This window comes from Lagopus muta, chromosome 5 (assembly GCF_023343835.1).
Source record: "Lagopus muta isolate bLagMut1 chromosome 5, bLagMut1 primary, whole genome shotgun sequence".
NCBI classification, from domain to species: domain Eukaryota; kingdom Metazoa; phylum Chordata; class Aves; order Galliformes; family Phasianidae; genus Lagopus; species Lagopus muta.
The window spans coordinates 41,427,545-41,452,042 of record NC_064437.1 but is presented as its reverse complement, the minus strand read 5'-3'; the positions used below and the strand labels follow the sequence as shown (position 1 = coordinate 41,452,042).

Sequence of the window (24,498 nt, the reverse complement as noted above, 5' to 3'; positions counted from 1 at the left end):
TGTAATTACACCTTCAGACAAAGGCTGTCTGTCTGTGAGACTGATTTTTTTTAAGGACTTGGTTTTATTTTATGTTGTGCTTTCACTGCAGTGAAATCCTGGGATGGGGGGAAGGGGTGAAACTCATAACCTGCAGGAGCAGGGCCTTGCCAGGGATGTCCCAGATGGACAAAGCTGACCGAGCTGCTGTTTGCACCTGCCTTCATCAGATCACAATCAGTGCTGAGTTCCCACCAAATGGCATTGCTGTGAAAAGGGGTGGTGAAGAAAGAAGTACAGCACGTGAAAACCAAAGGCAGTCACTGGGGCTTTTGGAGCAGCGTTTCCCCCAAGGGACAGGAGAGCCCGTGCCCCACACCCCCAAAGTGCTCACACCTCAGGTGAGCCCCGGTACTCACATCTGGAGTGGGCTTTGCTCTCTGTAAGTACAAGTGGCTGTGCTGTCCCACCTGACCAGCACAAGGTGCCCATGGTGCTGAGGGCAGCGGTTGATGGGAAGTGGTGGACCTCTTCAGCTGAGGTCACTGAGGTTGGTTGGAGACAGAATAAACTAAACAGGGCCTTGTTGATTCTTGTTAAAAGCAAATTTTACTTACAAGGTAAAAAAACAGCCGCTGTTGATATTTAAGAGCAGACAGAAACAGGTCTGAATTGGTTTTTCCAGGCAATTCTTTGCCCTGGATTAACCCGATCCCACCCCAAGCTGCAGCAGAGACCCTCACAGTTTGATAACATTTATCATTAGGTCCAGAATTAGCTGTTTGCTCTCTGTATTTGCAAGGAATGTCTTTCCCCACACACTGAGTCAAAGAATCACAGTCACTGAGGTTGGAAAAGCCCTCTCAGCTCACCCAGCCCATCCCCACTGCCAACATCCCTCAGAGCCACATCGCCATGGCTCTGCAGTACCTCCAGGGATGGTGACTCCCCCACCTCTCTGGACAACCTGTGCCACTGTGTCACACCCTTATTGTAAAACACCTCTTCCTTATATCCACTGTAAATCTCCTCTGTTTTGGTTTGAAATAATTTCCCCTTGTCCTATCACAGCAAACCCCACGAAGAATCTGTCCTCTTCTTTCTTACAGCCCCTTTCGATACTGACAGGCTGCTATGAGCTTTCTCTTCTCCAGGCTGCACAGGCCCAGCCTGTCCTTGCAGGGAGTCTTTCATCCCTTGGATCAGGTTTGTGGCCCTCCTCTGGATGCACTCCAACAGTTCCGTGTCTCTCCTGTACTGAGGACTCCCCATCTGGACACAGTGCTCCAGGTGACGTCTCCCAGCACAGAGCAGAGGCAGATCCTTGCACGTCTTATCTCCTGTTGCCATGACAGAGAACCTGAAGCTAACTCACTGGTCCCATTGCATCTTCAAGGCAGACAAGGGCATCAGACAGACAGATGTGATGAGCTCCAGAGCTTGAAGGAGCAGGGCAGGCCAAGAGCTGCCATCAGCCTCCACGGGTGCCTTCATCATATTGGCCTGCTGGCAGAAGACAAAGCCCTCTCTGACACTGGTTGACTCTTCCTGCAGTTGCCTGCTTGCAGACAGCCAGATAAACACCATCAAACAACGTTAGCCGATGCTAAGCACACACCTGCGCGCAGAGAACTCCGTCCAACCACACTCTGTTGAGCATTCGGAGGTTTTTCCCATTTGCCTGAGGTTGGACACGAGGTTCCTGAAGTGTTCACAAAGAGTCCTTTTACCGCTGCAGTTTGCTTTGGGTCCTGTTTGCACCGCTGGCGTTGTCTTGTTGGTGCATCTCCAGCTCACCGGCTCCAATGGTTTCCCTTTCTTATGAAAGGTGGCTTTGATCTTCTGGCATAACATGGGGCTCACCTGATCTCTCCCCTTGCCTGGGAGCAGAAATAGCACCTGAGCGCGGAGAGCTGTCCCTTCCACTGGCTCTTTCTTGATTTGAAGGCAAGAAGAGGAAAAAGCCCTCTGGTAGCAATGCCCAGGGGCATTTCGCTTTGCCTCCGAGGCGGGTTTAAGATATTTGCTTTAAGACTAGCAGAGTTCAGCCTGCACTGCCCCGCGGCCGGGCCGCCTGCACCCTCTGGCGGCCGCAGCCCTCGCAGCATATCGCAGCATCCCCGCAGCGAGCCCGCACGGTGCTGCTCCATCCCTGCATGTGAACAGGGTCGGGATTTTCTGCCCCTGGCTTACCTGGGGCCCGCAGCCCGAGCCGGCTGGCGGACACATCGCTCAGCTCAGGGGCCGCCTCGCCCCGTTAGTCCTGAAAAGTTGCAATTCCTCCATCCCTCCCCCACCCGTGGGGTTTGAAGGGGATTGCTTTGGCACAGGTCAGGAGGAGGACTGAAGGGCAGAGGCAGCCTCCAAGCCCGCCTGCGACACGTGGGGCAACTCCGCCGGCTCACAGCGCTGTAGTGTGTGCGGCAGATACATTGACTCGGCTATATTTATCTGGAATGCCGCAGGAATCCAAAGTCTTCGGGGGCAGCTTCTGTCCCTCAGAGCATCAGGGTCCGGATGTCCTTTTGTTTGCAACCCCTCCTGCCATCCCGCTGTCTCCAGCACGGCGATGTTGGGCTCGTCCTTCTGATCTTACTCCCCATCCTTTCTGTGTGCAGGAGCACTCGCTGGATGCAGGGAGCGAACCGTCCGGAGGGCATCACCCAGCCGCCCCGCCCGCGGGTTTCCCAACTAGCCAGCCATCCTAAAAGGGGCACTGAAACGACATCCATTTAATCAGCACTCACAGCTGACAAAGGACAAGGCAAACGCAGACAGCACCCGCTCTTCATCAACTTGCGGAAGCAAAACAAAAGCCTCTTTTTGGCTCCTGCCCCGTGTCGGAGGGAGAGCTCAGCTCTGCTCAGCACGGCTCGGCCCCGCGCGGCCCGCCCATCGCACGCAGCGCTGAGTCACGGGGCGGGCAGAGGCAGCGCCGCTCCTCTCGCCCGTCCCCAAAGCTCAGCACCCGGCGGTCTCGGCCGCCTGAAGGCCCACGCAACCTCCTGTGCCTCTCATCCCGGCCGAGCCCCGCCGGCTGCCATGGGCTCCAAGCTGTCCGTGGACGACTCCGTGCGCGTCGTCATCGTCGGCGGCGGCTTTGGTGGCATCGCGGCCGCCAGCCAGCTCAAGTCCTGGGCCGTCCCCTTCGTGCTGGTGGACATGAGAGATGCTTTCCACCACAACGTCGCTGCCCTCCGGGCTTCCGTGGAGAGCGGTAAGCCGAGCGATGCATCTGCGTGTCCCCCACTGCGGCAGCTCAGTGCGAGGGGAGGAGGCGCACAGTGCCTGCTGCCCCCGTCCGATGAAAATATGATGACTCGGTTCTGGGAAAACCCACGGGCTGCAGGGGAAGAAAGTAATAACTACTTGGACGGCCCTTTTTATTCTTTTTTTTCTTTGAGTTGAGAAGTTGGCTAAGCTGAAACGCACAGTAAGTGGAAGGGCAGCAGATGGCATGGCTTTCTGCGTGTGGCATGCTGAGTAGTTCAGCCCTGAGGCTGTATGTGACAAAATTCTGTCAGTCATCCACTCGGCCTCATCTAGGGAGGATTGGGTAACCCCCCTAGTCCAGGATTTGGGGGGGGAACGTAGCATTCGAGGCTGGGAATGAGCTTCAAAGTGATGTCAAAATCTTATCCAAACAGAAAAAATCCTGCCAGCCTGCCTGAAAGGCCTTGGAGCACTTGCTGGCAAATCAGTAAGAGACTGTATACAGGAAGCAGACATAAAACAGTGTAGCTGGGGTTGTCACTTGATTTCGCAGGAGCTGACTTTATCACCAGCTCCAAGGGAAAGGCCCTGGAATTCAGGGCAGAGAGCACAGAGGAGGGGCCCAGCCCACACTCCCAGCTGCATACGGTGCTTTCAGGAAGGTCCTCTTGAGGGAAGAAGGGAAGAGGGTCTGTTAACTTCCATGGAAGGAGATCTTTTCTCTATTCCCTCCTCTTACCACAGGATTTGCCAGGAAGACTTTCATCTCCTACACCGTCACCTTTGGCGACAGCTTCCGACAAGGCAGGGTGGTGGGCATAGACCCCGAGAGGCAGCAGGTCCTGCTCAGCGATGGCGAGGTGGGTGATGCCGTGCCTTGTAAGGGTAGCTTGGCTGACTTACCTGGAAGTCAGTCTGGGTGCCTTATCTCCTACAGTTTAGGTCAGCCAAGCACATGAACCTGCTCCACCCAGCACCCCAGGCTCAGAGCTCACACGTGCAGCGGGTCCTGTTCTGATGTAAGCCTCAGTTTGGCTGAAATATCTGATCCCAAACGAGCCCCGGTGCGGGCCCTTTGGGCAGGCACTGAGCAATGAAACCAGTGGCCTCCTATGGAGAACTGCCAAAGAGAAAAGCAGGCTCCCAGTCATCTCTTCTAAAACCTAAAAGCTGTGTCTGCTAATAGCATGGCATTTAATCATCCTTGTCAAGCCTGGAAACAGACCATCTTCCCCTTCTTGCGTGGAACAGCAGTATCACCTCTACCCAAGATCAGTGACCTAGAGTTGTGCTGAATTACAGGTGTGCTGTAACCACTCCATCCCATCTAGTACTGAGATAAGCTTTTATTCTCAGGGTTGGATTTGGAGCTCAGATAACCCTGGAGCTCAGATCCTTATCTAACCACAGGAGGAAAAAAAAAAAGGCAAATATTGGCAACAGCTCTGGGAACTCTTTTCAGCCAAAGCATCTCACCTCTGTTCAGAAGGGAGTGAAGGAAGGAAGTCAGCATGCACTTGTGCCCGTCTGGACTCTGAGTTCAGCACTTCAGCTGCGGTGGCAACCTCTACTGGCACAGCAATTGCCTTATTTCCTGTAAGCTTCTAGTAGATTCTTCACAGCACTGGGCTCATCGGAAGATCAGCGTGCCTCTCAGACCCTGAGGAAGGCAGTTACGTGGCTTCAGCTGGATCAGATCTCTTCTTAAAGCCACTTTCTGACAGTGGCAAATATTTTCCTATTTATCAGTGGAGGCTGGTGGAGATGGAATGAGTAAATAGTACCTAGGAGGCAACAACTGTGTTTTAGGCTCTCATTTTACAAGGTCTAACATCTTGTCCAACCCTGTGCCCCCTCAGGAGCTTCACTACTCCCACCTTATTCTTGCAACTGGCAGTGATGGACCATTCCCTGGGAAGTTCAACAAGGTCATTGACATGGAAAGCGCCATCCAGACCTACGAAGACATGGTTAAGGAGGTGAGGGACCGATTTTCTTAGGAAGCACTGCTTGCCTTAGTTGAGCTCGAGTAACATCAGTTTCTTCTTTATTTCAAGATTGAGAAATCTGAGCGCATTGTGGTAGTGGGAGGTGGTGCTGCTGGTGTCGAGATGGCTGCAGAGATCAAAACAGAGTACCCAGCCAAAGAGGTAGGAACATATTAGTTACATTTCACTTGTCTCTGAAGCTGTTCTTCTTCCGTGGTCCTGCTGGAGGTATTGGAGATCATTCCAAGGCAGGAGGTTCCAGACAATGCCTTCTCTTTTAAGAGCACCCAGTACGTGCAACTGTTGGCACTAAATGCCCTTCACTAAGCTCAGTCTCCCTGGGCATTAGGCAGTGTGAAAAGAAGCTGTCCATTGCTGCTCCCACATGCAGGGTGTCCCATACCATTCACATTTGCCCATTTGCTGTTTTGTTGCCAACAGGTCACCCTCATTCACTCAAAAATTGCACTAGCTGATGTAGAGCTGCTACAAAGCGTCCGTCAGGAGGTGAAAGAGATTCTCCTCAGGAAAGGAGTTCGCCTCCTATTAAGTATGTACTTAACAATGCCTTTGAAGACCTAGACTCTGACACCCTCCAAGCTGCTCTTCCTTTGCCCACAGCACCTCTTTTTGATGACCTATTGCCCATTTAATTTTCTGGGGACTAAGCATGGCTCCCTTGAATTCCTGTTTCTCTACAAACATCTGGGCGAGCTGGAAACAGCAGCTGAGTAAAGGTCTGTTACCCAGGGCTCTCTGTCACAACAGGTGAGAAGGTCAGCAACGTGGAAAATCTCACAACAAACCAGTTCCAGAAGGACATGGTAGTAAGGACAGAAAAGGGCACAGAGGTTGTTGCTGATATGGTGGTCCTGTGCACGGGGATAAAGATTAACTCTTCGGCATATGCCACTGCATTTGGTAAGTGAAAAGCTGCTGCACAGAGGAAAGCATAGCAGGTCCTCAGTGTCTTCTGCTCGAGTTTTTCTTGACATAGCAAATGCCCTAACATCATGTTAAATACTTAGCTGTGAAATGTGACCGTCAGAAACTTACAGATGACAAGGCCCCCAGTCTTCTCCAGCTCCTTTTGCTAATACCTCCAAGTGCCCTCGTCGAGCACCAGGTAGATTACACCTCATAGTCAATGGTAATTCCTGCTGCCAAGGGCAGGATGTCATACTTGCTTGACCCTCCCTCAAGTCATGTATGCTAGCTGCTAATCATGCCATGTTTCCACCGAAATACCAAGGAATAACTCACTCATCAGAATGTTAATAATTACCTATTACAAGACAGAAAGCATTTCTTGCCTCACACGTAGAAAAAAAGAGTGAAAATCTTAACGCTTCGCTTTGTGTCATTGACACATCGATAACAACGGCATTTTGGGGTCTCAGGCCACAGCACACAACACCAAACTCCTTCTCAAAACTTACTGTTTTGCCAAACAGGAGACAAAGTGGCGAGTAACGGAGCTTTGAACGTTAACAAGCACCTCCAGGTGGAAGGCTATGACAACATCTATGCCATTGGGGACTGTGCAAACCTGAAAGAACCAAAGATGGCATACCACGCTGGGCTGCATGCCGATGTTGTAGTGTCAAATATCATCAACAGCTTGACACACAAGCCGCTTAAAACCTACCAACCAGGTAACATCATCTTAGTGCTTGGCTTTAGCTGTTGAGCTGCTTTTCTGCAGGGAACGGATGTTTTAAAACTTGTCTGGGATACTAATTGAGGTGAAGGAACCCACAGCTAGGGTTGGCTATATAGGTTTATAGCTCAGGCTTCACCTTACTTCTTGACAAAAGCACTGTAAAAGTTGATTACCTGTGTCAATCTGCATATGCAACGTCTCCTTTCCTCACCTCTGTCTTCCTGATAAATATACTGGTAGGTTTCAGCCATTCATCAACCTTTAAGTTGCTTACCATCCAATTAAATCCTAAGAACAAGGAGAGGACTTGACTTTCCCCTCCCTTCTCTTAAACTATAACACAAAGTGAAAAATTTAATCTGAAAGTAATTCTAGCTAGGTGATGGTTCTCACTGATAAGTAACCCATTTGAAAATACTGTAACTACTCTGAAAGCTGCTCTGTGTGGATGGAAGATACCTGGGCAAACATTTATTTTTTCAAAGGTTTCCCAGTCTACTTACATTTATTTCTACCGCAGTTTTATTGTCTGCCTCTTGGGAGGACAGTCTTCCCCCCTCCATTGTGCACTTCCATCACAACAGAAGAGCCTGAACAGAGAGTGGCTCTGTATATGTATATTCAGTATTTAGCTGTGAAATCGGTAACTTAAACTTCTGCCTCTTCTTCCCAGGATCACTGACATTCCTGCTTTCAATGGGTAAGAATGATGGTGTAGGCCAGGTGAACGGATACTACGTGGGACGCCTCCTAGTGACCATTGCTAAAAGTCGGGGCCTGTTTGTCTCAAAGAGCTGGAAGACGATGGGACAGACAATGCCCTCTTAGGAGGGGATGGGAAATGAACTAGTAAGGAATTCAACCACTGCAAGAAGGTGAAGGTGCACTTTTATTGCTTAGAGAGTTGCTGTCTCCTGCAGCACCTCCTGAAGCTGTTCTCCAGTGTAATGAATTAAAGGAGTGTTATTGTAATGGGTAGAGAGGCACTTCCTAAGTTAATCTGCACCAAAGTTCTCACTGTAACAAAGGAAGGGCTGTTTCTTTTCATCCTCTGTTGAGACTGCTCTGGGCAAGAAACCTGGTTTACCTTAATTTGTAACAATAAACACTATGGTTTTCAAAACGTTAGTGGCTTGTTTATTATGTGGGTTTTTCCTGGCTTTCTCTACTCTAGCTTCTAAAGTCTCTGCGTATTACTTGGGTACAGTGCCTGTGAAAAGCCTGCCTACAGCCCTGAAAAGGCTCCAGTAATGATGGAACTCAACAGTATATAATGCAGCTTTGTGTCAGCCTCTCCACAGCAGCTTTAATTATGTCATGGCACTACACTTCTGCCAGAAGCTGGTTACTCGTGTCATAAGTGTGCTACAGTAAGTATTCAGTTTCAGATGTTTCCTTTTCCCACCCCCTTCCTCCCCCCTTAAGGTGACAAATTTTCAGAGCAAAATGAGGTTCGTAACAATAATCACACTTCACAAATCTTTTTCTTTTTTTCTTATAAAACGAACAAAAAAAAAAATCACCATGAAATATTCTCAGTAATTACAGAGATTATTGTGAGTAAAAAGCAAAACAGAAGCTCCTCATGCATCACTTCTAATATCTCTTTCCCCTCCACTGTGGGCTGGAGGAAAAGTTTAACATCCACCCTCAAGGGAGGAGAAAAGGGAGCAGAATATTTTTAAGAGCTTTCTCTAAAGTGTGTGCATGAAAACTTCGTCACTACAAATCTAAAATGAAGTTACTCTTTATAAACTTCTAAACTAAAGTAACAAGGGACACTAAAACTCCTGAAAAGAGATGGTAACTCAATTGCTGAAGGTGGCACAAAGGGCTAGAAGATGCTGACAGCGCAAAGAAATCAGACTAAACCCCTCTCATCTCTAGTCACAGCTCTTCATCAAGTCACAACACATCACACTACTACCACTCCCCCTCCTCACCACATTGAAAAAATAAAACCCACCTCTAATGCTTTTAATGCTACTCAAGTTTGTTGAAAAATAAAGTTTCATTTGGCTGCTGTTGCTACTTAGTGTCTAGCTTGGCCATTTCTTGCACGTAGATGCCAATACTTTCACTGTCAAAGAGCAGAAAGTAAATGTTCTTCAGGGAGGAAGAGCTGGTGCCATCAAAATGGGTGGAAATAGCTCTGAGAGTCACCTGGGCCGCTGTCTGTTTTGGGAAGCAGTTTCTATGTGATAGGGGAAGAAAACAAAACAAGAGGGCGTCAGTCACCTGCACAAGCTTTATACACATGTAATGCTGAAAGCCATAAAGCACAGCTGTACTCACTGCAGCCTGCTGTTAACACAGTGCTAGCTGCAGTTTTAAGTAAACCCCAAAGATAACTAAGGAAAAAAAAAAAAAAAAAAAAAAAAAATCAAGTTAATTAAATTAATCCTAGACACACAAACACTATTAGGAAAGAGCAACATCCGTGCCAGTGAGGCTTATTTATGATTTCTTACTATTTTCCTAGTTATCACAGTTCTACAGTTGGTTTGAAAGTTGCCTTTTTAATGTTGAACTTTTAAGAAAGAGTGGTTTTCTTTTGAAAGAAAAGATGTGTGTGACTAGCCTTTTTAATATATACTCTTGGGATAACTTAAGTAAAGATATCCCATTCACCTAGCTCCTGTTGCATCACTGTTATTCAACTTCACTATGATGCCAGTGTAATCTTGTCAATATCAGTAGAGTTTTAGTGAGATTCATCCCAGTAAAAGGAAGGGACATAAAACTGGAGATGGTACGGGCCCAGAGTAGAAGAATGGAAACTACTCACAACAGAAAACACAGCTCTCCTGAGAGTTAGCTAATTCCCTCCATCAAGGCTATCACAGCAGCAGCTCCGATAGCTCATTACACAATCGTTACACAATGCAGAATCCTCTTACACAGGAAAAGCCATACCTGCCACTGGGAAAAGGGGGGAAAGCCACAGACTTCAACTTCTTGTCTTCTGCAGCTGTTAAGCAGTTCTTGATGGTCTCTTCAAGCTGCTCTTCGCACTTGTCCGACCCCCACTGCGGGATGTGACAGTGGATGACAAACTTTGCTGCTAGCCCGCTGGACTGAGTAAGCGCAGCTACCACAAATGAAAACATAACAGTTACTTTTGAGTAGAAAACTCAATCACTTGCAACCACTTCTCGATTGAGTCACTTCAATCTAATCAATCATCTCAGTCTTTCTTCATGACATTACCTCTTCAAAAGAAATCCGTGAGGAATTAAAGCAAGCCACAATGACTCGCTCGCGATCATAATCTGTACCGTCATTACTTGTGTGATCAATTACTATTGCTTTGAGGACAGAGGAACCCGGGGTTCATTTGATTAACAGTTTTTCAGTGATGATGAAAGGCTCTCTCATTCAGCATGGCCTCTGGATATTTTCTTTAATGTGCAAGCTGTTGAAACCTCACCCTGAACTCAGCATCGTTAATTCCCCAACAGACATTTCTGCAGTGCTGTCACAGCCTCATCTGAATGCTCTGCGCAAATCCTGCACCATCATTACAGTTCCAGAGCATGATGGAGCAATATCTGGACCTCCTTCACAGCTAGGCAATTTCAAACAACCATCTGAAAAATCAAAGATGTTTACTGAAAGTATCCACCAGTTATGTCCAAATTGAAAATAGCACTTCTAAAAATCTGGGCCTTGGGAATCTCACGTTGAACACCCAGAAATTAGGTGTACAATTAATATCCAAAAAGTGAAGAATGTGGATCTAGACCCCCAGCCACCATCATGGAGGAATTCTATCTAATGCTTCACCGTGCTCCTTAAATTTCAAGCAGAAGAGAACTTTAACCATAAAGAGAAAACTGATTGAAAACAACACAGGTGTCCTGTGAACAGCACTTGAATTCAAGGCCTGTTGGGCTGGAGCTCAAGTGTTTGCAGTAGATCTCCAGTGATAAAAACCCATTTATTATTACTTGCCTCAAAACCAGTAGAAGTGGTAACTTCAAACACACCAACACAACAGTGTCTGTCTGACAGAGTACAGTTTTCCATCCATTAAGCTAAGATTATCTTCTTTCCTGGAACTAGCTAAAAGGAATCTATTTTCTAGCTGTTTTGTAATTTGTATTTCAGCAATGTAGCTGTAATGCCTGGGAGAAGAGCACCAACTGCTCTTCAAAACACACACCAGTTTTTATGATTATATCACTTCTACCTTTATTTGTGTGCAAAGTAAGGTAGTTGCTCTGGTTATATTGTTCAGTATAAAGCAGGGTATTTTATAAATTGCTGTTCTTCATACAGCTCATAGGTTAGGCTGAGAGCTGTTTCTAATTCTCACTAAGAAATGTGGTGCAAACAGGAGAGGAAAGATGGCACAAAAGTGAAAGCAGAAGTTTCCCTTAAGTTTAAGGCTCCCACAGACAGGAATTGCCTGCTGGAACTTAAGGCAGTGCTTCAAAGCACAAAGACAGGATGTACACAGCACAAAGGATCCTACTCCTCTTCCTTTCCCCCTCAACTCCCTGTCCTCAAACAGGCTGTCATACCAGCAACAACTTAAAGGAAGAAACAGAAATACATCACACAAGCAAAGGCACATATGTAATCAAGAACAGATTAGAATGTCAAGAGAGAAGAAAATATGGGATGAGTCTTTTCCAACTGGGCATTTTTTTATTTTTATTTTTATTTTTTACCTTCAGCAACTTCCAAAGGCCCTTGAGATTTGCGAAGCTCCTTCACTGTTTCTAAAAACTCTTTCCCTCCTGCCTTTTCCAAAGCCTTGCCTACAAGGACACAGAACAAATAGGCCTTGTTTTCACATTACCAACAAAATAAAAATCAAACCAACAAAAATAAAACCAAACCAATAACTCTATGTGATTTAAAAGAAAAAAACACTGTGCACATATTGCCATGTTTTCCTCTTTGAGCAGCAGTTGATGTTTATGACAAAGTTTACTTATTATTGGTTTTGAAAAACCTGCAAGGACGTTTCTGCTGGCTTGAGTAGCAGTCCCACTCTTCACAACATAAAACCCCAGTACTTTCCTGAAATCATTTCTCAAATGATCATATAAAACAACGATCCAAAAAGCCAACCTTAGAACTGCTTTGTCTGCATGCAGCACAGCCTCACCTATTTCCTCCTTGAGGTCTATTTCAGCAGTCGTGGGGTGAACAATGCCTTCTACTTTCATGGAGCCAATATGGCTGATGTCACTCTGTGTCAGAGAAAGCTGCAAGATAAGGATAAGAGTAGAAAGAAACAAGTTAGTAATATGTGTGAAATATTTTTCACACCCCAAAAAAAAAAAGGGCCTGGATTCACAATTTGCACAGTTTTATTGTGTTCAGTATGTCTGATTCTGATTTCCAGTCTTTAGCACTTACACTGCTCAGACTGTTTCATGTTGTACCCATAGCTTGGATGCCTGCCTAAGAGGAAAGTACTGCTATTGGATTCATGTTCTACCATCACAGTTTAAAAAAGAAATGCTGACTTTGGTAACTCTTTTGTTTAAAAACTCTCCTTCTTAGCGAGTACAGAAGGGGAGGAGGGTTAAAAAAAAGAAAAATAGTCTGTTTGTTCTTATAAATAATGAACAGCTTAGAAGGTTGAACCCATTTTGGCACTATGCTAGACACAACTCAGCCAAGTCCAAACCGAACAGAATTCTGCTATAGGTCGAGTCATGAAATTAATCAGTATGGCTCTCTAGAGAAGAGAGGTTGACCAGCACTATTCTCATGAATCTTTTATCTGCAGACAAGTTTTTGAGACCGTCTGCCCACCTGTGACTCAAGTGAGTTCTGGTCTTACATTTGGGATCACTTAGGAAGAAGGCGAAGACTTTTTACTGCTGTTAGATCTAAAGCAATACTCTGTTTATGCTAGGCTCCACTGCTATAATCCCAGTCTGTTACATTATAATTTGTGTTACCTTTTGTCCTGGCACGAGGCTCTTGGAGGACAAGATGGTGAAACCATCCCCAGGTCCATCTTCAGATGTTGAATTTGAAGCTCCTTCCTTTTCACTGTCCTTCTGTTTATTCTAATTGAGGGGAGGAGGGGGAAGGAAGTGAAGAAACAAGAAATCTTGAAGGAAAAAAAATCACTGCCTACCATTATCAGCAATGGACAGATTTAATCAGGTACAACAAATTTCATCATATATTACTCATAGCTTTTTATTCCCCAAACATGATGTAACAACAGAAGCCTTCACTGTTTACAAAATGTTAAATGGAAATGTTAAAACATTAGTGGTACTTCTGAGGCACTACATACGTTTGTAAACATATTAAGAGTTCAGGGCACGCCCCTCCATCTGTGATTTTTCTGATAATTAAGGCTGTATTTATGGATGGGTGTGCACTACTGCTTGTTTTCACTAACAAAACAGAGCTCATGCTAAATCAAGCAGCAACCAAGTCAAATGCTCCATCCTAAAGAAAAAGAAATCAAGTAAAAGAAATAATAAACTCAGCTAATGAATCAGATCTCCACTTTCATGTGCTGGAGTGAGCCATCACACCTCCACCTAAAGCAGCTGAAGTGACAAAATGGTACAGAATCATATAGAATCATTATGGTAGGAAAGGACCTCTAACATTACATAGTCCAACCCCCAGCCCATCACCACCATGCCCACTAACCCATGTCCCTCAGTGCTACATGTTTTTCTGCCACACAATCTTCCAGCCACTCTGCCCCAAGCATGTAGCATCGCCTGAGGTTGTTGTGGCACTGGGAAGCTTCACCCCACTGGCCCCACACCAGCAATCCAGCCTGTCCACGTCCCTCTGTAGGGATTAGTCATGTTTAACATGCAAGCTTTGGAACGACAAACTAAGAGCACCTCTCTGTTTACTGCTTTAATAAATGAAACCATTTGGGATAGTGATAGATTTGGCACAGTGGGCAACTGAGAGGGAAGGTGCAGTGGTAGAGTTCTGTTTCATTTCTTCTTCTCATAATTCTTTGAAAAACCATTTAATACAGCACTCTGAAGAAGATATGAAACAGAATGCTTGTCATGATGTGGTACATAAAAGTCATTTTTGACAAGTTTTCAAGACACTGATATATACTTAACAGCCCTGTAAGAAGGCTGAAGGTGTAACATCTCTCAAATAAAAAGAGATGTAAAATACAGTTTCTTGTATTTTAGAAGCCACACAATTTGTATGAGGATTCTACATAGTTATCAAAGTACTTTGGAGGGTGATGTGGAAATCTGGAAACTTTCCTCTTAAGTTTTAAAGGTTTCTGTTATGGAAATTCATCACAGAAATGCTGCGATAATCATCCTCCCCTTTATTTCTGATATGCCTACTATCAACTCCTACCTCCCGTTTCCAGTTGGGACCAACAAATAACTAATGCAGAGGCACAAATTTATTCCTCCTAATAATCATAGCTGGTCTGGATCCGATTCTTCTGGCACACATCCTGAACCCCACATCTGCCCCAAGCTTACCTTTTTAGGTGTCCGTGCCTTGTTAGACTTTGCCTTCTTCCCACTCTTTTTGCTCACCATGGATTTCCTTCCCTTCTTCTCAGGAGCAGGGGAAAGGATTGTCTCAGATTTACCTTTGGCACCCCGTTTCTTGGCTAGAAGCTCCGGCTGAATTCTGGGCAGGACCCCTCCACTTGCTATAGTCACACCTTTTAGCAACTGCAAGGAAAAGCGGTACAAAGGAGTGTGTTATGGATTCTCTTTGCCTGCACTCAAGCAATCTTCGCTGACTGCACTACATACGTGTAGAGCCCACACTTCCTAAAGCAATGTGCTTTGTGTATCAGAAGAAAAACCCACTAAGAGAGAAAACCTAGCACGTCCCAGTGAAATTAGTCAGCATGCTCCACAGAACTGCTGCTCTACGTTCGGTCTCACAGCCTTTCTGCATACCTTGGTGACCCACAAGCAGTGGATGAGGGTAAGAGGAAATACACATCTGCAGGCATGCAGCACTATTCCACAGTCAATCCTCAGAGTCAAAGCACTGCAAATAACGGTCTGTGTGCTAATGGGACCCAGGCATACAGAAGGGGATGCAGTCCTGGATGCAGCTGTACCACAGAGTGAGCCAGACCCTCTCTGAGATGGTCCTCATATTGCAGTAGCAAAAAGCACACTTCTACAGCTTTTGGAAGCATGTTGTCTACGTAGCATATTTTTGGTAAGTACTGGAGATGATCAAGTTCATGCTACGGCAGCCAACCCTCACACTGCAATACAAGGGAGTACCTGATTCAGCTCTTCATCATTTGCTACAGCCAGGAGGATGTGTCTGGGGGCGATTCTTCCTTTCTTGTTGTCTCTCGCTGCGTTTCCTGCCAGTTCTAGAATTTCAGCTGCAAGAAACAGTGAGATAGAAGGGAGTACTAAAAATGCAACTTGTGTGCACCCTGTGTACACTTCTCACATTCCTTCTCAATATCCATTTACCTTTTCAGGGGTATTTCCCCATTTCAGTGATCTTTGACACAGAAACGCAGACAACAAATGACAGCCAATATATTTGCAAACTTACATAAAATCATTTGTCCTCCCTAATTTCCTGAAGGATAGTTAGCAGAAAATACACTACGTTTGCTTCACACAACTACCTTTACGAGTCTCACACCAGAATCTTCTCTCAAGTAATAAAAACAAAAAAAACACGCTTCAAAAATGTACATAAGCAGTCCAAAAATTAGAAATAGACCTGTAACAACAAAACAGCAAAGCATGCAATGAAACCCCAAACTTTGTTCAGACAGTTCTGACAAAACAGCAAGAATTCTCAGGACCAAGTAAGACAAAGACTGAGGTGCATTTAAAGAAATACTTTGAAAGCCAGCAAACTAGCCAGGCAATGCTGCAATTTTGCATTAAAGGGCATTGAAGATCTGTGAGAAGCTTTATTTCAAAACAAGATATGAAAGGTTTGACTTAGACGCAAGCGAAGAGACAACATAAGAGCTTCAATGTAAGAACTGCTGGTAGAAAGTTTTCTGTGTCTCCCGGGACAGTGCTCCTGTCTTGGTTTTGTCAACAATATGGGCAAAAAAGCTACAGCTCATCAGTGTTCTGCTGGAGGTACCTGACTCCCATTTAATCAATTACACAAAGAACTGTAACTATTTGAAGAATTTCCATGAAAAATCTTGTGGGAATCCACCTAACGCCTCTCAGGCTAAAATCCAGAGGATTTCAACAAGAGGTTCAGCTCTGGGTTCACAGGAAAGAGACCAGCTTTCAGTTTCTCTCAGTGAGAGTAAGAGAAGTGCAACCTTGTCATCCAGCTTTCACTCCTACAGAGTGTAACATTACTAACTGTTGGAGATGTAAAAGCCATTGTTTAAAATTACATGCCATGGGGCTGCAGGGCTGGAGCTTTCGGATCCCTGACCTCTGCCAGTGGAGCTAATGCAGTAGCAGACAGCAGGAACAGATTGCCATCCAGTGTGCAGACCAGCATAGAGCAAGAAAAGAGACCCATACTTCTCCAGTAGATTTTGCAGATTTATGCTGACAGCAGATGAAAATTGCAGCGGGAAGAAAAAAAAACAAAACAAGAAGACATACTTACCTGTGTGGTAACTGAAGTTCTTTCAGATGTGCCAACAACAAGCACATCCTGCTAACCGTGTGCTCACCCCACTCCCCCAGGTTCTGGGTCCTTTGGCCAGCAGCATCCTGATGGTGCATTCAAATGTCCTCTGCCTAATGTTGAGAGCAAAAAACGCAGAACACTCAAATGCCAGGTACTTTTCATCTACCATAGGACACCAGGAAGAAAGGGATCCAAGGCAGAGATGATGTAGGGCAGACTGCAGAGTATGCATATAAATAACTTATCAAAGGATGCCAATTATTTGCATAGGTAAATAATTGTCTTAGCTCCTTCTAATGATTCTCTATGCGCACATTTCTCTAACGCTGGAGGCTTCAGAACAGAGATAGGGACTCATATTCTTAAGAATACAAAATGGCACTTGCAAAAACAACAAACCAAAACCACTAAATCTGGAGGCTGAAGCTATCACATCTGCTGGTAAGAACAGACCCCTAAAGAAACTGTTTCATGTTTCAAGCAGAAACATCACTGACAGCTGAGGTCATCTTAACTCTACAGAGACAGCAGTCTGAGAATGTAACTCCCACAGTAAGGCCCCACACTACAGCAAGCTCTCTTGAAATCGGGATCTGGATGTTCTCAGACTTATTTTATTTTACATCTGAGCAGCATTAAGAATTGAAGTGAAATCTGAAATAACCTTGCTTCCCTTAAGATTCACAATCCACAGAAGATGCCTCCACACTGGACACATAACTTCAAATTTCAACTGGCCCCTGCCTCCACACAACACACCCATGATTAAAGCTCAAATGTAGGTGATCACAATGCGAATCATTACCTGCATTTAAAATCAAGGAGTTTCTTGGACTCTTGACTAATAGATAGTACAGAATACTGAGCATTACTGTGTTTGGATCTTGGACTTGCATAAGTGAACTGCAACAGATGTTGGAGTCTTTTTAATAGATGTTTTCACCCTGTTTGATTAGTGCTCAGGACTAGGAAAGAACCTGTTTTACAACCAACAAAAGCAGCAACCAATCTACAACCTGAATGGGATTCCATCTTCTTTTCCTGTGACATACAGGAAAAGAGATTTCTTTAGCTGATGAATCAACAGATTTGGAACACGTGGGAACAAAAAGCATCGCAGTCAAATCAACGCTGCATGTTCAGTTGAGCCCAGCCTGCTTTTCTGAAGCACTCATTTGAACTGATAAGGAAGATAAATGCCAGCTACTGATCACAGAAGTGAAAGGGTTTCAGACACTTCCCCTTCAAGATAGTTCTGACAGTTCCAGCAACCTTACCATGTACAGATCTGCCCAGTAACACCTCTGGCCTGAAAAGATGCATCAGATGGAGTTCTTTGTGGCAAGTGGAGAAGTATCTGCTCCATTTGTCTCTTGACAGCACATGAGCACAACCTGACTGAGGAGTGTGCCAGCTGATGTCCTCTGAAGGAGGAAGCATCGCTGGTGTTGCCAGTTCCTCTCACTAGCACACCACTCATATTTCTTCTGCTTCTTAAGCAAGAGCTGTCCGAATTCCCTGCCTACATTTTGTTTTAAGGTACATTATGGGACACATTCAAATGATGCTTGACTCAGATGATGATGACTAAAGTCAGCCACACCCACGCTGGCACACACGTGTTGCAAAGTTCATAAATCCAATGAGATTGAGGTCAATTCTTCACACATTTTTGATTCTGAAGGCAGTGGAGCCCAACAGAGTTGGGCACAACATAACACAAGCTTCTGGATAGGAATTAAGCTGCAATTTTGCAGTATAACCTCTTAAGCCTGAGATATGAAACAGGATAGAGAGATTTAAAAAAACAACCAGAACTTTAGATCCCTGATAAGATCTTCCTCACATTAGCTAATCAGTTGAGGTAAAAAGAAATTCTTCTCAAGATATGTTGTACTGATTGCTGGCATTTTTACAATGGAGCTGATAAGCCAAGCCTCAAGTTCAGCATTAGTAACAGCTATGGGCTGCAGCCACAACCCTTCTTGCAAAGGAAAAGGGGGATCTAGTGGTACACAGAACACGTCCCAAAGCCAAAAGGCAGACCACACGGTGGCTGGGATGAGGATGCTCAGAGTGTATGCACTGGCTGAGAAACACTCCTGGAAGAGTCTATCCTATGTCCACAGACAGCTCTGGGTCCTTTGGCCAGCAGCATCCTGATGGTGCATTCAAATGTCCTCTGCCTAACGCTGAGAGCAAAAAACACAGAACACTCAAATGCCAGGTACTTTTCATTTACCATAGGACACCAGGAAGAAAGGGATCCAAGGCAGAGATGATGTAGGGCAGACTGCAGAGTATGCATATAAATAACTTATCAAAGGATGCAATTATTTGCATAGGTAAATAATTGCCTTAGCTCCTTCCTCATCCACCCTGCCCATTTTCCAACCATGATTGCTTTCCCTGCCTATTCTCCTTCCCAGAGCAACCTACACCTGACACTTCTATCTCAGCTTCCTTTCTGGACTGTCTTTATTTCTGCCTCCATCTACTCTTCTCAGACTTGGTTTTTCTTGCTAAGCTTTTCACCTCCCTTCCCTAAGCAGCACCTCCCTTCTCCCAGCCCCTCTTTTCCCAACTTGCTCTCCAGTGCTGCGTCTCGCTGTTTGGACACCCTCTGCCAGTTACTACCCTAGTCCTCAGTTCAATTCTTCCCCACTAAACAGATGCACCCTCAGCTGTTTCTAATGTCAGTATTCTTATCTTATAAGGATCAGCTCTATGAAAAGTTCTTTAACATAGCAAAATAAAACAATTCAGCCTGCTTCTGAGAAGCCTATGTATATAGCAATTTTCTGAGTAGACGCCATGTCACAGACACTCAAGGAAGCTCTGCAAGCTGTGGATTTCCCTGGAAGAACACAACTGCACCAGCTCCACTGAGAGAGAGATTCCTGCAGTTGGAAGGTTTGATTTCTAATGCATGAAATGGGATTGTGCAACTACAAGCACACAAATGTTTGTAATGAAGAGAAGGGTTTCCTCCAAAATCATTTAGAATTGATCTTACTCTATGAAGGAAGACAAGTGAAAAATACAAACACGTTAGCTCCTACACGGTATTACACAAAATGCAGAGGGAGATATGCTCAGCATCTTGGATTTCAATTCTGCTTTTCAATAGCGTTTTGTTTTAAAACCTACTCCATATTTAACTCTTAAAGGAGCTGGAGATTCTCTAATGCACCTCAGTCTTGATCTGTAACTCGTAAGCAACTTGAACTAGAATCCTCTCTCCACTGGGAGAGAGGTAACAATCTGGTAAGGAGCTGTTCTCCACACTTAACTAAGGAGGTTCACAGGGCAATCCAAACTAGTGCAATACATCAAACTATAGGGTATCACAGTGTGACACCTGCACCTCCTGTTAGGGGATTTCATAAAGCAAGCCAAAAAGACGTTTTTCTTTTTTTAATACTAATGAACCACCTCCTTATTTCATAACACTTTGACACTGTTCTGCAAGACAGAAACACAACAGTTTGCTCACTTCAAATGCACCATATACGTACAAAGCAAGCTTGCTTTTTGTCCTCTCCTGTTGGTGAAGCAACAAAGCCTTATGTAGTTTTCTCTTACAAACTACCCCATGCAACTCCTCACTCACGCAGCAATAAGCAGCAACCCCTCCAACCACTGACCGAGCATCGTGCCTCTGAAGGAGAGAAATTCCATCCTCAGCCTCTTCCAAAAGCAAATTCATCGCCGTGAGCATTTTAAGCAAACGTCAACACATCCCGCACTTCTCAGAGGTGCTGAGCACGCTCACATCTCATCCCACAGACACTGCGCACGCCCAGCACCTCCAGTATCAGGCTCTCTGTTTACCTGCTAGATACTCTATGACAGCTGCCATGTAAACTGGTGCTCCAACACCTATCCGGTACTTGTACGTTCCTTTCTTTAAGTAGCGCATCATCCTCCCCACGGGGAAAATAACACCTGCCCTGCTGGAGCGTGACAGCTTGGACATTTTCTTCTTCCCACTGCGGCCTGACATCTTGCAGCTTTGTGCTTTTCAGTTTGCTAGCGATTCTTATTCCCTTGCTCCAAGCTGACAGCTGCAAGAGAGAACAAATAGGATCGGTGTTCAGCATGTGAGGAACATCTTTAAATATCATCATCTTTTTCTTCCAGAAGAAATCCAAACTCAGGCTCAGCTGAGCTTTCTGAAGGCCATTTTCCCCACATCAAGAGCCACTCCAGGCTCAAAGGAGAAACAAAAATAAATCTTGTTTACTCCTTGCTTTTCCATACAAACAAAATGACAAGCCTGGAGCCAGCCCCATCACCTTAGCATGCCAGTGGTCTTAAAGAGCAGCGTAGTTCTCACTCTTGGTCAAATAACATGGAAGCTGTCTACAAGTTTCCAAACTTGTTTTTACTTCCATTTTGGTCACTGCTCACAGCCTAATTATAGTCTTTGTTACAATGTAACAGATCAAAATCTGCTCCTCTGAAGTCGATGAGGAGCTTAGGACAAACTGGTTCTTCTACACAGGTCACTTGTCCCAGGCGTTCAATGAAGCCAGCTCATCCCAGACAGCCAAATTGAAGGGTGGGTGCTCACAACAATCTGATCTGAATGCTGATTCTGCTCATGATGTCAAGGCAATTCAACTATCGGAAGGTCTGCAGCAGTCCATAAAACCCTGGTGTGTCCCCTCTATCAGCCACATAGTATATTGCATGCACTAAGAAAAATTACATGGGTGCAACAATACAAGTTGGAAAAGATTAAATCAGCAAAACTATCAGACATGGACACATCAAAACTTATGCCGCTCATTGTCCCATTGGGAGTTCCCAGAGCACTGCCAGCCTGGGATCGCCGGGGTGGTAAATGAGCTCATAAACTTCCACTTACAGGTGGGGATTAAAAGGCAGAAGCCACTTCAAGCAGCTTTAAGTGACAGCATTCCCCAAGCAATGCATTAATTGCATTTACGCGGGAGTCAGAAGTTGTGCAAGACGGACAAAACAGCAGTCGGCATTCTGTACCAGAGGAATATGTTACTGAGGAGTATGCATCTAAATTGCATTAACGTCTCATATATTTGCTGTAGTAACCCAAATCCCATTTGCTTGTAAATCAATGGGGGAGAAAAGGAATGAAATACAAAAAGCAAACATCACAAGGTTTGCATCCACAGACAATACTTGGGTTGTGTTTTGGTTTTCTATCAGATCAAACATGTTTGTATAACAACTAAGCACACTGCTCCAGGGCACTCTGTTACAATACATACACTTTTGTGTGCAATTAAACATGTTTGGCTCATTCTTCTGTCTTTAAATTAATTTATTGGCCTCTGCAAGTCTCACCCATCTCTTCCCCTACCCTCAAGGCAGCTTTCGGTTTCCCCAGGCGCTTTTCCAAACATGCTGCAGATATCAGAGCAGGAACATGTGCACAATTTTCCATCAGCCTAAGTGCAACAGTGGCCCTGGCAGGCTCATCTCTCCCACAGGCAGGGGTCTGGTTTACCTGGGAGGATGCTCACCAGCTGACCCTGACACAGCTACACTGTGTGCCCATCTGAACTGCATCAAGGCTGCCAACATCTACAAGCTGAGTGACGCTGCCCCAGTTGTTCTTGTTAGGTGATGCAATTAAATGCCGAGAGCTCATCAGCTGAAAAGCACTCGAGTCCACCCACACCAGCCCCCTCACTGCCAACTGATGCACTGCCTCTGGGTTTGCCCTTATTAACTAAAGTCTCCAATAAAGCCATCATTATGGCATTTACTCAAAGTCCATCCTCGCCGTGTTGGAAGAGCAGTGTCTACACGTGGCTAACACCACAGCCCCAAGCTTGGGCAATTTAAAGCAATCGGTATTCCCACCCCTAATTGGGCACGCCTCACACCTACTCCACTACAACACCAACATCCTCGTGTTGCTATGGGGGATTTAACAGCCACCAGATCTCCCACAGCTGCACAACACAAAGGAAATAAGGCAGACTTCTGCAAGCCGGGCCCTCCTCTAGGAATTGTACCCTCCCCAGAGCCCAGAGCAGCCAGCAGCAGCTTCCTCGTGCTTGTCGCAAAGAGCTCTGCCTTATTCCCGCTTCACTCGCAGACTGACATCTGCTCCTCCAAGCCCAAAGCAGGCGTTTCCCGCACACGCCGCCAGCAGCACCCAGCCGCGACGCTCCCTCGAGACCCCGCGCCGCCCCTTACACGACGCCCACCGGGCCGGCCTTGAGGCGGCGCCGACCGTTAGCACGCGCGCTGCGTGCCCGCCCCGCCCTCCGATTGGCCGGAGCGCCAGCCACACCTGCGCGCGGGCCGGGCCGTGCGCTCCCATTGGCCGGCAGCGCGCACGCGCCCTACGGCGAAGCGGCGGGGAGGCGCTGCCGCCGCTTTCCCGCGCGCACGCCCCCCTCCTTCCCCCGCCGCCGCCCCCCCTCAGCTCTCTCCCGCCGCCGCGTCGCTTCCCCGCCGAGGGGCGGCGGCGGCGGCCGGAACGGGAAGCGCCGAGCCCCGTCGCGCTGCGGCTCTCCCGGTAGAGGCCTTTCGCCCTCTAGCGCCCCAGCGGCCGCCCCGCGGCCGTCGCTCCCTTCGGCGCCGCCGCCGCCATTCCGCTCCCGGCGCGGAGAAAGAAACGGCGGAGGAGGGGGTTCCGGGCGGGGAGAAGTGCCGCCCGCGGCCCCGCGCCGCCCCTCACCTGCCGCTCCCGCCGCCTCCTCTCGGCGTGCCGCGCTCGGTTTCTCGCCGCCCCCCGGCCCCCGCTCGCTCCGCCTCAGCCGCCGCTCCCCGCCCGTGCCGTACGTTGGGATGGCGATGGCGGCGGCTCCTCTCGAGGGGGGTGGCAGGGGTTTCCTCCCGCGCCGCATACCGCCTCTAGGAGGAGTCAGTCCCCGGCCCCGCTGCGGCCCCCCTCTCGCCGCCGCCCTCCCCGGGCCCCAGGGCCGCCGCCGCCTCCTCCCCCGCGTCCCCCGCCGGGCTGTGGGCAGCGGGCCCGGCCGGAGCCCCGGCCGCCTCCCGAACAAAGGGACTCGGCACTCTTTGTGTCGCGGGAGCGCTTCGGGTGCGAGCGACCGCCGCCGGGCTGCCGGCCGAATGAAAGCGCAGGGTCTGCTTTTATTTCCCCCCGCCGTTGTGCGGACGGGAGACCTCTGCGCTGCGCCCGAAGCGCTTGCGTAGCGAGTCTGACGGCTGTCGGCGGTGCCGAAGCGATCGGGCGCCTTAACGCGCCTCCGCGGCTGATCTCGGGGAGAGCCTTACGTATAACGGGCTGTTGGTGTCATTCGTGCGCTAACGCCGCGCGCTGCCTTCTCCTGGGTGATGCTGGGGGGCTGCGGGGAAGGCACGGCGCCGAGCAGGTGGCTCCAGCGCGGCCATGCAGGCACCCGTGCATCCAGCAATCTCTTTGTTGCTGGAAAAACCACCGAGGGTTGCCGGCTGGCTGGAGCTGGAGCTTGGCTCTGTCGGAGGAAATGCTTGTGCCCCCACACAACTGCGCTCGGTAAGGAATTTGAGCTATAAGGTGTTCCTCTGGGTTACATACGCTGTGGACCTCGGTGTCTCCCAAAGGAAAGGGTGTGACTGGTGTGAGCCGGGTGCCCCTCGCTGTGATCCTACTGAGATCCTCTGCCTACAACGGCTGGGCTTTAGAATGGAAATAAAGCAAGTTGCTCAACAAGAGCCGAACACTTGTGCTTTGATGCTTTGGAATCACTTTTTTCCCCCCACTCTGGGCCCAGAATGTTTGTGGTGCGTGAAGAAGAGTGGTTTCTCATTACAGCCCTACCTCAACGGGCTTTTCTTTCTTCTCCTTGGGTGCTTGGCTGTGCAGGGCTCCTGGGATGGAAGCACTAGTGATGGGAACCTCTGTGCCGGAACTGGATGAAGCTGACTGCAGCTTTACTGGTGGATGTATGGGGCACCATCCTACTGTTGTGAGATAGCAGAGGTTCATGTCTTTTTGTAAAAAACGATCCAAGTACATTTAGTTCCCAGCTCTGGTCAGAGCTGAGCTGAGCTGTGACACACAAAAGAAGCAGGCAGTGGGGTTGCCTATGTTACACGGTGAGGACGTGATGGAGGTGGTTCTCT

General features: G+C 47.2%; 2 protein-coding genes across 5 annotated transcripts; one reads left to right on the top strand and one right to left on the bottom strand.

Moving 5' to 3' along the window:
• The first annotated feature begins 2,872 nt into the window (after positions 1 to 2,872).
• On the top strand, positions 2,873 to 7,935 carry AIFM2 (apoptosis inducing factor mitochondria associated 2). The gene is made up of 8 exons (XM_048945941.1): positions 2,873 to 3,196; positions 3,937 to 4,052; positions 5,052 to 5,171; positions 5,250 to 5,342; positions 5,622 to 5,730; positions 5,949 to 6,101; positions 6,635 to 6,835; positions 7,517 to 7,935. Exons 1-8 carry the CDS (start codon positions 3,022 to 3,024, stop codon positions 7,669 to 7,671), a joined length of 1,122 nt encoding a protein of 373 aa, XP_048801898.1. The 5' UTR covers positions 2,873 to 3,021; the 3' UTR covers positions 7,672 to 7,935.
• Positions 7,936 to 8,366: 431 nt separating this feature from the next.
• LOC125693721 (core histone macro-H2A.2) lies at positions 8,367 to 24,006 on the bottom strand. Of its 4 annotated transcripts, none has more exons than XM_048945945.1 (9): positions 23,668 to 24,006; positions 20,263 to 20,495; positions 15,078 to 15,184; positions 14,307 to 14,504; positions 12,768 to 12,878; positions 11,963 to 12,062; positions 11,520 to 11,609; positions 9,760 to 9,934; positions 8,367 to 9,037 (listed from the first exon to the last, which is right to left on the bottom strand). In XM_048945945.1, exons 2-9 carry the CDS (start codon positions 20,432 to 20,434, stop codon positions 8,872 to 8,874), a joined length of 1,119 nt encoding a protein of 372 aa, XP_048801902.1. In that variant the 5' UTR covers positions 20,435 to 20,495; positions 23,668 to 24,006; the 3' UTR covers positions 8,367 to 8,871. The 4 variants fall into 4 exon arrangements, with proteins under 4 accessions (XP_048801902.1, XP_048801903.1, XP_048801899.1 ...); XM_048945946.1 differs by lacking the exon at positions 23,668 to 24,006 and adding an exon at positions 23,212 to 23,289; XM_048945942.1 differs by lacking the exon at positions 23,668 to 24,006 and adding an exon at positions 23,108 to 23,270.
• Positions 24,007 to 24,498: the final 492 nt, after the last annotated feature.

What these genes read in the sequence shown, in the direction of transcription:
- AIFM2 (XM_048945941.1), top strand. Translation starts at nt 3,022, where the DNA reads ATGGGCTCCAAGCTGTCCGTGGACGACTCCGTGCGCGTCGTCATCGTC. An exon ending in ACGAAGACATGGTTAAGGAG is followed by an intron (nt 5,172 to 5,249) that starts GTGAGGGACCGA and finishes CTTTATTTCAAG; the next exon opens with ATTGAGAAATCTGAGCGCAT. An exon ending in GGCATATGCCACTGCATTTG is followed by an intron (nt 6,102 to 6,634) that starts GTAAGTGAAAAG and finishes TTTGCCAAACAG; the next exon opens with GAGACAAAGTGGCGAGTAAC.
- LOC125693721 (XM_048945945.1), bottom strand. Translation starts at nt 20,434, where the DNA reads ATGTCAGGCCGCAGTGGGAAGAAGAAAATGTCCAAGCTGTCACGCTCC. An exon ending in TGTCATAGAGTATCTAGCAG is followed by an intron (nt 15,185 to 20,262) that starts GTAAACAGAGAG and finishes TGTTTCTTGCAG; the next exon opens with CTGAAATTCTAGAACTGGCA. An exon ending in AGACCTCAAGGAGGAAATAG is followed by an intron (nt 11,610 to 11,962) that starts GTGAGGCTGTGC and finishes GTGTCCTTGTAG; the next exon opens with GCAAGGCTTTGGAAAAGGCA.